The sequence below is a fragment of the Microtus ochrogaster genome (assembly GCF_000317375.1).
Source record: "Microtus ochrogaster isolate Prairie Vole_2 chromosome 6 unlocalized genomic scaffold, MicOch1.0 chr6_random_2, whole genome shotgun sequence".
NCBI classification, from domain to species: domain Eukaryota; kingdom Metazoa; phylum Chordata; class Mammalia; order Rodentia; family Cricetidae; genus Microtus; species Microtus ochrogaster.
The window spans coordinates 9,468,982-9,481,832 of record NW_004949095.1 but is presented as its reverse complement, the minus strand read 5'-3'; the positions used below and the strand labels follow the sequence as shown (position 1 = coordinate 9,481,832).

The window sequence follows — 12,851 nt, the reverse complement described above, 5'->3', positions numbered from 1 at the left end:
GCCCTGCCCTGTGGGAAGTCCAAGGCCCTCCCCCCTCCATCCAGGTCTAGGAAGGTGAGCATCCAAACAGACTAGGCTCCCAAAAAGCCAGTACATGCAGTGAATCAAAACCCGGTGCCATTACCATTGGCTTCTCAGTCAGCCCTCATTGTCAGCCACATTCAGCGAATCCGGTTTGATCACATGCTCATTCAATCCCAGTCCAGCTGGCCTTGGTGAGCTCCCATTAGATCAGTCCCACCATCTCCGTGGGTGGACACACCCTTCGTGGTCCTGACTTCCTTTTTCATGTTCTCCCTCCTTCTGCTCCTCATCTGGACCTTGGGAGCTCAGTCCAGTGCTCCAATGTGGGTCTCTGTCTCTATTTCCATCCCTCGCCAGATAAAGGTTCTATGGTGATATGCAAGATATTCATCAGTGTGACTATGGGATAAGGCCAGTTCAGACCCCCTCTCCTCTGCTGCCCAAGGACCTAGCTGGGGACATCTCCTTGGACACCTGGGAACCCCTCTAGAGCCAAATCTCTTGCCAACCCTAAAATGGCTCCCTTAGTTAAGATATCTTCTTCCCTGCTTCCATATCCACTCTTCCTTTATCTTTCCCCCAAGCTCTACCCAATTCTCCCCTTCTCCCTTTTCTCTCCCCACCTCCCCTTCCCCCAACCCCACCCCCACCCCCGTGCTCCCTACTTTTGCCTGGCCATCTTGTCTACTTCCAGTATCCAGGAGGATAAATATATGTTTTTCTTTGGGTTCACCTTCTTATTTAGCTTCTCTAGGATCACGAATTATAGGCTTAATGTCCTTTGTTTATGGCTGAAATCCACTTATGAGTGAGTACATACCATATTCATCTTTTTGGGTCTGGGTTATCTCACTCAGTAAAGTGTTTTCTATTTCCGTCTTTAAGAAAATGTTCTGTATTTTGTTACTGACTCACTTGAACAGTGAGTAAGGTATTTTGGACTTTGAAGACAGAAGAAAAATTCTGAGGTGACAGTAGCTCTTCTGTTGCTTTAAAAATTCCCAGAATCCAGTCTTCCACTTAGCTGAATGGTGTTCTAGAATAGTTAATTTTCTTAATATTGACAAAGATTCTTTCTGAAAAAAAAAAAAACAACTGAAAATGGACTAAGACAACATCTATAAACTGAAGGCAGACAAAGCGTTTCTGAGGAGCAGTTGATAGGGAAATTGGGGAAACTGAGATCTATGACTATCGTTAAAATGATGCTTGCATTGTTTTTTATCAAATACATCAAAATATTTTAAATACTTTGCTTGCCGATATTGTATTTTAATTTTTGAATTTGCTACTTAAAATTTACTATATAAGCTTGAGAAACAAACCATAGAGTTTATGGTTTAAACAATAGACAAATCATATTGATTTGATTCATTTTTACTTTTTTTTAAAACCATAATCCTTTTGGGAAAGAAGTTTATCATTTCTAGTTTATATGGGAAAAAAAAACTTAAATGTCTTAAGTGTTCTTTGATACCAAGTCATTTGAGTTGAAATAGCTCCACACCCTTTTTTAAGAACTAATTATATGAATTAGTATAAGCCTGGCATGATGGCATACATCTATAATTTAGAACATGAAGGCAGAGGCAAGAGGACCAGAAGGTCAAGGCCAGCACACACACAAAGATCGTTCAGGCCAATCTGGGATATGTAAGACCCTCTTTCCAAGAAAAATTTCTGTAAGCTAAGAAGTCGCTGAATTCTTCCTCCCTCTTCAAGCCAGAATGCTCTGGGTTCTGGATTGTTTATGGTGGTGTTTTTCACAATCTCCTTCAGGAGCACTCTTACTGTTCTTTCAGGAACATGAGTGTAGACATGGTAAAAACTAAGACACGTGTGTGTGTGTGTGTGTGTGTGTGTGTGTGTGTGTGTGTGTGTTGTGTATAGAGAATGAAAGGTCAAGAACTTCTTCCTTAGTTTCCTAGTTCTAACACAATGTGCCCCATTCTAGGCAGCCCAGTAAAGGTTTCCTCTAAATCTTAGGAGCTAAAATACACATACATAACATACAAACACACCACACCACACACACACACACACAGATTACATACACTAGATCCATAGTTTTCATGGTAAAAAATGTACTTTATAAAAGCTTTTTATTGCCGGGCGGTGGTGGCGCACGCCTGTAATCCCAGCACTCGGGAGGCAGAGGCAGGCGGATCTCTGTGAGTTCGAGACCAGCCTGGTCTACAAAGGGAGTTCCAGGACAGGCTCCAAAACCACAGAGAAACCCTGTCTCGAAAAAAAATAAAAATAAAAAAAATAAAAGCTTTTTATTAATCCGTATTTTTATTGTTTAATTTTGAGATTATAGTTTAATTATATAATTTCTACTTACTTCTCCCCTCTTCAAACACTCACATATGCCCCTTCTTTCTCTCTTTCAAAATCACGGTCTCTTTTTTATTAATTGTTATTGTATATGTATATGATTATGTAAAAAACAAAGCCTTGCCAGCCAAGTGTTCTACCATAGAACTATATCCTCAGCCCTTTGTTTCTGAGTCAGGGTTTTGCTATGTAACCCAGGCTGTCCTTGAATTTATGATCCTCCTGCTTCTCAAGTGCTAGTATTATAAATGTGTATCACCATTTTTGGTGGAATCTTAAGGTTTGTTTTTGTTTGTTTGTTTTTGTTTTTGTTTCTAGTTTTCTTGAGCTTTTGGGAACAAATCAAACAACATTTTGTTGAAGGAGGCAATAAATCCCTTCTTGTTTCTTTTCCCTGTAATCTCATTACCATAGTTACTCTCTCTCTCTTTTATTTGGATTATAAGGACATGTCAGTAAGTTTGCATTTGATAACTTCCAGATTCGCAGCTCCTGTGTGATAGGTTGTCCTCAAACTCAGAGATCTTCCTGCCTTGCCTCCTGAGTTCTAGGATTAAGATCTGACTTAGAGATTTACAAATTTTAAAACATGGTTGATTCCTAATGTTAGCAGCCTCTTTAGGGAAGAATTTATTTGATCAGAAATGGCCGAAACTATATTTTGTCTAATAAAACATCAGAATTAAATTGCTACTTATCAAGGTGTGTGGCATATGAAAATTATTTTGTTTTAAGAATTTCAAGTTTAATAGTTTCTAAATAGTACTTGTAGTGTTGCACTGTAGGCTTTTATTTTAGCATATTACATGTATATAAATGTGTCCAGCCTTCCCAATGTGTTGTATTGCTCTGTATACTCTACAATTACATGTAATTACAAAAGGACACAATATTTTCATAAACTCTTTAGCTTGAGGGTGTGTCAGTTACTGAATGATGGTGCATGCTCCTCTGTTCATAATCTGTCATTTTACCCTAACACTGATCTTGTCTGAAGATTTGGGTAATATGACAAGAATCGGAGCTTCCCTCTTTAAACACACAGAATAAGATCTGATTTCTATCTGTTCTTACTAGAAAGCAAGAGTGATGGGTCAGCCTTTTAGCTGTCTGTCTGTCTGATTTTACTGTGAGCACCACATGTAAGGAGAAGCTAGTTCATCTGTCTGTGTGATTGGGATTCAACAGCATAAACTGTCAGACTAACACTGATTGAAGGTGGACTGGGAAGGGAAAGCCTATCTGTCCAATGGCTTGCCATTGGCTTCTTATTACAGCATTCTCCCCTGAGACTCACTCTGCATGCTCATTCACCGACCTCCCCCTTCTGCTCGCTCCCCTTCCTTTCTTACCCCTTCATTACTGATTCACAGCTAGAGGCAGCACGGTGGCAGCCGCAGCAGTAACAGGGCAGCAGCAGCGACAGCCACAGCAGCAGGGCTGCTTGTCAGGAATCACGGATTGCAATGAGCTCATCCTTTTCTCCTTGCAGCTTCACAACTGCCCTGGCTTCCTGGCTACTGCTACTGCCGCCTGCTCATACAGCTCATACAGAGATATTCTCTCTCTTTCTCTCTCTCTCTCTCTCTCTCTCTCTCTCTCTCTCTCTCTCTCTCTCTCTCTCACACACACACACACACACACACACACACACGGTCACAGTCACACATGCTAGAGCCCTCTGAGCAGCTTGTCCATCTTTACACATGCATCTGAACTCTTCCTGCTCCGCTCCTGGCCATTTTTCCAGGATTCAATTGCTTTTGCCATTTTTTATTTACATCAGCCTTTGATTTCATTCAAACCAATCTACTCCAGGGCTTATGCATAGTTGATAATTCAGCCAAAATGTTTTTCTTGTGGCGACATTAGCTGACAGTTCCCATCATAGACGATCTTGTGCATCCTCCTCGGGAGACGTAGCCTGGCTCCCCTCTCTCTGCAGTTCTTAGGATTGTGGATGAGAGATCCAGCTTTCTCATTCTGGATACCTATTTACTGCTCATGGAAGAAGGGGTACCCTGCCCAGCCCCAGCTGCTAAGCTCACACCTCCCGTCAGAAAGTCCCAGGACATGCACGACGAGAGGAGCAAGCTGGTGAATGAGTATGCATGTCGGGTGCTGGAACTTCTGGGAATGGGGCATCGGCTGTTTGTGCCCCGGCTTCTGGCGGTGAGACTGTTTTTCATTGAACTTAATTTGTAGAGAATTTGTGTCGTCCTGTGAGAATGTTGCTCTAGAGGCTTGTGGGTTCCTGGTTTCTTCCCTTTTCACCCTTTCCTACTGAGAAGGAAGACTGAGTGCTGTGTAGCTTCCTTGAGCCTGGACCATGCCACTCCTTAATTGGCTATAAGAAATTACGGCTGTTTTCTCAAAGTCCAGGGTCATATCAGTGGCATTATCTCTGAGGCAAGGGAGAAAAACAGATTTTCAGGCTGCTAGACTCAGCAATGAAGCAGAAAACCCCAAAACTTGATGTGGGTGTTATATTATCTGTGTTCCCAAAGGGTTAAATTTTACAATAGAAATAACCATCTATCTAGACTGTGCATGGCTGGCTTTTCAAGCCCTGCAACATGATTCCCAATTAGATTTTGGCAATAGGGATTTATTACCTAAAAATCCTTGAGTAGGAAATTGCAGATTTCTCTCCTGGGGTGATTGAACTGTGTGTTTATAAAACAGCATACAGCTACTGGGTCTGTTGTGTGACTCTGAGGAGTCAGGTTTGTTTGTTATTTGATTTCCTGAACAAGAGAAAAATCATCCTTTCTTATTTCCTACCAAGGGTTAAATTAAATACCCACAATTGCTGTGGCAGGGTTTCTCTTCAGTGGTTCCAGAGCTGTGCCTAGCAACTGTTGGGTGATATAATTGGTCCACGGTAGTCCTATACCATCATTTGATTTGAAAACAATAACCCAGCTTTGTCTGTTTTGTAGGATGGAGTTTTAATGCTATTACAGATTCATTTGATTCTCTCAGATGTGTATCTTTTTGGTACAATGTTGTTTATTAGACTGTATTTAATTCTCACTTCTCTTCCTCCATTTCTTCTGTCTGATCATAACAGACATTCTGTAGTCATGTGTATGAGAAATTTCCCACTATGAAAAAAGTCTGTTCAACATAACATGATGAAGTTAGGTGTGATGAGCAGTGTACAATTATAGGGAGGTCATTTAAAAAATATAACAATTCCTTTTCCATGTAGGAAAGAATTTTTAAAAAGCTCAATACATATGTTTTAATGCCTAGTTGAAACAATTGCTTTCCTGATTCACAGTTTATAAGGGACAAAACTGAAAAATCCTAATTATATTAGAAATGAATGTTGTTTTATTTTTAATTTCATGAATTTGGCACCAGGAATCGCTGATATACATTTAAACAAATTCCTTGTATCTCTGAGTCTTGGTGTGACAAATTTCCGTATCTTAAAGGCCAATTAGCCAACACTTGAGGGCTTCTATCAGTGACTTCACAGTCATCTGGTATAGCCTTCTTAACATTTACATTTTCAGTTTTTTGAAGTAAAACAAAAATTGATAGCTAAGATGTCTCACACTCATCTATACTAGAGATAAATTTAAACTTCTAATTCAAAACATTTAATTAGCAATAATATCCACCGGGAGTTGGATATTATCTTGAGATCTTACTGAAGTTACATATTTCCCTATGTTGCAGTGGGACAAATCTGGTTGCTAAATGAGGTATTTAAAGTAAATGCTTTCCTCAGGATTTTTTGTACTGTATATTTTAGAGCCTAGACCATGGTGCTAACTGTATGGCATGTGACCAGCATATGCTGACCTGTGTATGTGGCTATTTGGAAATCTCTGGCCTTATTTTACACTGTTATCCTTGAAAGATTGTTGATAGAATCCTGGTTATATGTGGTTTATATTTGGGTGTCCTTTAATTAACATGGTGGCTATAAATTGGGATCTGCTATCTAAAGAGTTACCACTCAAATTTTCACATATATACTGGGAAATGGGTGGGTGGGTTCAGGTGCTCAGCATATGTTATTGGACTGACTGATGGTTCAGGATTGAGGGCTGGTTAATATAGGGTGGTCCTAAAAGACATGTAGTATTATTATCATTTTATTTCCACTTAAGAGGACAAGACTGAAGTTTAAGACATGACTGCCATTTTAATCATGTTTTATATATGAAGACATACAAACACTACAGATCCCCAGTTTTTCACAAAAGTCAAAACCAGGCATAACTGTGCTTGCCTGTGATCCAGGCACTCAGGAGGCAGAGGCCAAAGATCAATTTGTGCTACATAGTGAGTTCCAGTCCAGGCTATGCTGCAAACAACTGTAAACATCTCATACATCAGCTAAATAACATTTTCCTCTTCTACAGACTCTTAGACCTACAGCAATTGGGGGGACCGTAAATAGAAATCCTATTGGACATCATAACTGAAAGAAGAAAAAAAAAGACTATTTAGAGTAAAAACAGCCCAGATGGGAAAAGAACCATGCAAATTTTCCCCCTAAATACTCACCTAGAATTTTATTACTTAGGAAAGACCTTGAGGAAAAATTTCTCATCCAAGAGTTCTTAGAAGTTTAGAATAGAAACATCTGGAACACAGATGTTAGATCTATTTCACCCAGTTTGCTTCTTAAAAAAGAAAGAAAGACAGAAAGAAAGACCCTGTCTTGAAAAACCAGAAAGAAAAAAGACAGACAGGAAGGAAGGAAGGAAGGAGGGAGGGAGGGAGGGAGGGAGGGAGGGAGGAAGGAAGGAAGGAAGGAAGGAAGGAAGGAAGGAAGGAAGGAAGGAAGGAAGAAAGGAAGGAAGGAAGGAAGGAAGGAAGGAAGGAAGGAAGGAAGGAAGGAAGGAAGGAGAGAAAGAAAAGTCACTTGAAAATGTGTTATTCTTACACTGAATTTTTCAGTGGGAAAACACATTCAAAGTGGTGTCAGCACTGGCTCATGGCCAGAGGTTGTGTGCTGCAGGGACTCTGGTGGGAGAGGAAACGCCTTTATTCTCTTCACAGTCAGAATGCTTCTTTTCCTCTAGGGTTTCTCTTTTTGCAGCCATGTGACATGAGAAATTATTATCATATCATTATATATTAAAATTAGTGTTAGCTATAGCTTCAATACTGATATCCTGGATAGTTCTACAGTGAGTTCAAAGGACTTCAAGCAAGATTGAGAGGGATATGTGTGTGTGTGTGTTTTTGTGTGTTCTTGTGTGCATGTGTGTGTGTACATGTGTCTTCAAGCAACTATTCTAGCTGCCCATTTAGCAACCATTGCAACATGTTACTTTGATGAAATTTCTTAGGCTTTCAAAATATGCCCTAATATGTTCTTTGTTTTTGGACTTTTCTGAAATATTTCTTTAAAGCAAAGGTAAAAGACTACTGGAGACAAAATGGCTCCTGTTTTTAACTCTGTCTCTAAAATCCATAAAGATTGCTCCCTGAAGAGAGATTACAACTTTTTAAAAAGTTAAAGACCCCAACACAGAAGGTGTCACGTATATGCCCCTCAGAAATCCCAAATCATCTTTATATCAAAGTAAATCCAAAGTCAGTTCCCTAGTTTGTACTGTGTAAATATTGGCTCTTACCCTGGGTCTGTTATACCTAGAACCTGTAGGAATCTATAGACCGCAATTACGTTAATGTCTCTTGTGTGCCTGATGATTTCATTCTTCCCACTGAGGCAACTGCCAAGAACATTATAGTAAAACCACCTCTTTCTTCTGGATATTTCTTTCTAACTACTTGAAAAGAAACTGAAGTAGAACTTGTATAAATGTCTTAATCATGCCCATAATCTTTATATATAATTCTGTTCAAATGAAGGAATGGGTGATGTCTCATCTGCATATGTAATTGATAAATATGGTTCACATTATTTGAAACATTTGTCAGAAAGCTTGGGAATCAGAAGAGACATGTATTGGTAAAGCACTGACTTTTAGATGTTATCCTTAAGTACTGGTTTTAAAAGTGGTTGAGTTTTTAATTTGAAAGTGAAGAAAAGACATTTGCTTAAGGATCCCTATGTTACCTTTGACCACTGTTATTTAACAATGTTGGAGAAGTTTATTTTTTGAGAGTTTATTTTTTTTCCTTGCAATTAGTTGCTTTATCTTGGCTCATCTTCTATGGGCTAGGCTTATAACCAAAAATATAAGAATTTTCCAGTAGAAGAATAATCACCTTTCCACTTTAAATCAAGTCTAGCTTGATGGAATTCTGGGGTCAGAAGCCAGGACATTTTTGGGGGGTACTTGGTTTGATTAGGGAAGTGTTGGTCTCCTGTTAGGGGTACATATTTAAAGCTTAAAAGTTATCATGAAATCATGTGCTAAGCTTCTCTTCATTGTCAGGGATTAATATTCATACAACTATAAGCCTAATTATATCCATCATTATCATCATTATAGCTAGGTAATTATTAATTTGTGTGTATTAGAACTAGTAATCCTGGCTGAGACAGCACTTCTTGTGTTTTAAATTAACAATAATATAAATGTTTGACATCTGTGAAACATATGTCTTTAATAAAACAAGTTCAGTGCTACTCAAAATCTGAATATATTAAGTATTTCAAATATGTAGTATGTATTTAAGGGATATGGGGAGGGAGAACAAGCAAAGTAGCAGAATGCTAGGATGTTTGTTTCTGAGTTGTGAGGCTTTGTGTTAAACTTAAAAACCTTGTCTTTCTTGGGCTGAGGAGTTGCATCAGTGGGTAAAGTGCTTAAGAGTAAGGAAAATGTCATTTCTAATCAGCAGCATCCACATGAAAGCTAGGTGTGTGATGGTGTGTGCCTGTAACCTCAGTACCAGGGAAGGAAGTCAGGATCCGTGATTTCATGGGCCACCAGCCTAGTTGAAATGACAGTGAGGTTCAATGAGAGACGCTGTCTGAAAGCATAAAGTGGAGAGGAAATTGAGGAAGGTGTCTTGTTGTCAATGTTGCACACATGGGCAAGTTTACCAGTCCTCCATTTTGCTTTAATGTGAGGAGCCATGACTATGTATTCTGAAACCAAAAACAAACATACAGTGAATCTTCCAGGTACACATACACACACATAGATAAATTACTATGTTTTACAATTTTTTAAAAAGCAAACTAAGGATATGTAGGTTGGGGTAGAAATAATGGTTAGTATGGGTGAGGTCCCGGTTCTGTTCCCAGCACCTGTTTTCTGTTAAATTCTTAGTGAAGTATCCAAATCTTTGCAAAGTATAAAGTGTCTGTGCCTCAGTTACAGAGGGAAAACCTCTTAGATACAGTTGTCAAAAAGTGGAGAGGTAGCCCTATAAGCTTATAATCTACTTATAGCATTACAAAGGCATTTGAAGTGACAATGTTTATAGAGGTCTCTTAAAGATAGAAAATTGGAAGAAAATGCCTTTAGAATCAAAGTAGGACTGCAAGTTGTCTTTAGAACACACAGGAACAAGGTTTTTTTGTTTAATTTTTAATTTTGTTACTTTATTTCATGTGTGTGGGTGTTGTGTGTGCATGAATGTCTGTATGCCCTATGCATGCAGGCTGGCAGAGGCTAGCTACCAGAAGCCTTCGGATCCTCTGGAACTTGAATTACAGACAGTTGTGAGTGGCCATGTTGGTGCTTGGAACAAAACCCAAGTCATCTGCAAGAGCAATAAGTACTCAACCACCGATCCATCTCTTTGGCCCCCAACGGAGGTTTTTAAGTATCCTTTGCCTAGATGATATCTTTTTATCATCACAGTGAAATAGTTTTATTGAAATTCACAAAAATATAAATTATTAGAACTAGGACTATAGAATGTTTTATTTTTATTATGAATGACAGATGGGCTCGCTTGTACATGTGCACAGATGCTGGAGAACACCTGGGTGTCCGCTCTATCATTCTCTGCCTTTTCTCACCTCGCTGACCCTGGAGCTAGGCTGGCCAGCCACAAGCCCTAGCAGTCCTTCTGCCTCCCCCCCCCCCCATAGCACTGTAGTTGCAGGTGTGTGAGCTTTCACACCCAGCTCTTTACATGGTGCCAAGACTCGGGCTCAAGTCTTCATGTTTTCACTCTCAGTGTTCTGACCACCGAGTAACCTTCTCTAGCCCCTGGACAGCTTCCTTTGTGGAATTAAAAGTATCAGTGAGTGTAGGCACTGTTTTTAAACACAAAATTTTATTTTCTAAGACTATTTGAGCAAAGCAAAGGTAACTTACCAAATCGTCATCCCTTATATTTGTTTTGGACTTAACAAAGTGTATTCATATAGCTTAGCTTACTTCATTTTCAAGATGGAAAAATGTGCAACATCACAAGTTAGCAAGATTTGAAATTAGAATGAGTTTATTTCAGTGTCTGTAATTATATTTCACTACCTTTATGTACCATGCAGAGATTTAGGTGCCGGTTTCTGTATTTCCAATCTTAGGCCTCCTTGTTTTTTTGGTTTTTGTTTTTTAAAAGATTTATTCATTCTCCCTGCATGTATGCCATCGGGCCAGAAGAGGATGCAAGATCTCATTACTGATGGTTGTGAGTCACCATATGGTTGCTGAGAACTGAACTCAGGACCTCTGGAAGAGCAACCAGTGCTCTTAACCTCTGAGCCACCTCTCTAGCCCTGGGCCTCCTTGTTATGTGGTTGTTATAGTTCTTTTATTTCTTGGGTTCAACTGACTTAGGGAAGCCAATGCTAATAGTGTTTTCTTATTATTGCTCTTATCTTCATCACAGTGTGTGTGAGGGTGTGGGGGTGAGTATGTGTGTGGCGGGAACATACACAGGCACAGATTGACATCAGAGAATAATATTGTAAAGTTCGTTCTCTTCTTACACCTTTACATGGATGCTGAAGATTAAAGTCAGGTTGTCAGGCCTACGTAGCTCCCTAAATAGGATTACTATTGCTATGATGAAACACTGTAACCAAAAAAAAAAAAAAAAAGTTGGGGAGGAAAGGGTTTATTTGGCTTACATTTCTACATTGCTGCTCATCATCATCCAAGAAAGTCAGGACAAGAACTCAAAACAGAGCAAAAACCTGGAGGCAGGAGCTGTTACAGAGACCATGGAGGGGTGCCTTACTGGCTTTCTCATCATGACTTGCTCAGCCTGCTTTTTTAAAAAACCTGGACTACCAGCCTAGGGATGGCACCACCCACAATGGGCTGAGCTCTCCCCCATCAGTCACTAACTAAGAAATGCCCTATAGCCATATCTTATGAAGATATTTTTTCCAATTCAAGTTTCCTCCTATCAAATAACTCTATCTTGTGTCAGGTTAACATAAAATTAGCCAGTACATCTAGCAAGTGGTTTAACCACAGGGCCATCTTGCCAGCCTGCCCAAGTAGACAGCCACCAAGTGATTTGATTTCTGCTCTACAGAGACTCAACCTTAGGTAGTTTCGGCACAACCCCCATGGGGAGACCTACAAAGCACTGCCTTTGAAACTGTGGTTTCCTCCAAGAGTCACAGTCTACAGTGCCATTCCCACCTGACAAATGTCTAATGTGTAAAGAGAAAGTTTTCTTCATTCTTGATCCCTTTGTTCATTTATGTGAGCTCAGTGACCAGGCTTGATATTGGGTCTTGTAGATTTAGAAAATCAGATAGCCAAGCTACCAGCTCAGAACCTACTTGAGTTTTCCAGCTTTTATAATTCAATTATGTGTTGTCTTCAGCAATAGGATCTTACTCTCAAGTTCCAGAGGGTAACAAAGGGCAATGACAATACCCTGTAATATTTGTGTATCTATGTGACCGCAATGGACAACTCAAAAAGAGATAACTCATTCCTGGTACTGGGAGTTTTGTTCACTAGCATGTGGTACCTACTTGGGTCTTGTCCCTTCACTCTAGGTAACTTCATTTAAATTCTTTAAATATGTATATAGGTATTCATTTTAGGATGCAGTACTAGGTTTCCATACGGGTTTTTCAAAGGGCCTGTAGTACTAACTACCCTTCTCTACCCGGCCGTCCCACCCCTTCCCATTTGAACCTTCCTGTTACATTATTTCCCTTTCTCCCTTTATATTACTGTGTTCTTTCTCCCTTCCTTTAAAAGATCCCTGCTTTCCCCATGGGCCCTTAGTAGTTTTCTAACCTCTGTGGGTATTCCAGTTAAAACACACATATCTAAAGGTTGAAAATAACATTCATATATTAGAGAAAACATGTCAATTACATAACATCTTTAAAACATATCTGTGTGTGTGTGTGTGTGTGTGTGTGTGTGTGTTTTGAGGTAAGTGTACTGGAACTCACTACACAGACCCAGCTGGCATCATACTCATGGTGATCTACCTAACTCAGCCTCCTTAGTATTGGAATTTCAGGCCTGTGACATTTTTCCTGGCTAAAATATTTAAATTTCAGTTTTATTTATTTCTGTGTATCCTTCTACCTAAATCCTTAGTATGTTTAAGAAATTTTGCCATAGTTGTTTTCAATTTTTTTTAATTAATTAATTAATTAATTTATTTAT

At 39.4% G+C, this 12,851-nt stretch overlaps 1 protein-coding gene across 3 annotated transcripts in view; it reads left to right on the top strand.

The window, feature by feature from the left end:
• Positions 1-12,851, top strand: part of Rabgap1l (RAB GTPase activating protein 1 like) — a 657,680-nt gene that overhangs the window by 512,643 nt on the left and 132,186 nt on the right. The window contains exon 1 of one of the 3 annotated variants that reach the window (XM_005363941.2): positions 3,685-4,533. The exons of the other annotated variants lie outside the window; for them this stretch is intronic. Within the exon in view, the coding sequence (XP_005363998.1) occupies positions 4,366-4,533 (168 nt within the window). The 5' untranslated portion in view covers positions 3,685-4,365. Of the gene's footprint in view, positions 1-3,684; positions 4,534-12,851 lie in introns of those variants that run through there. 3 annotated transcript variants of the gene reach the window in all.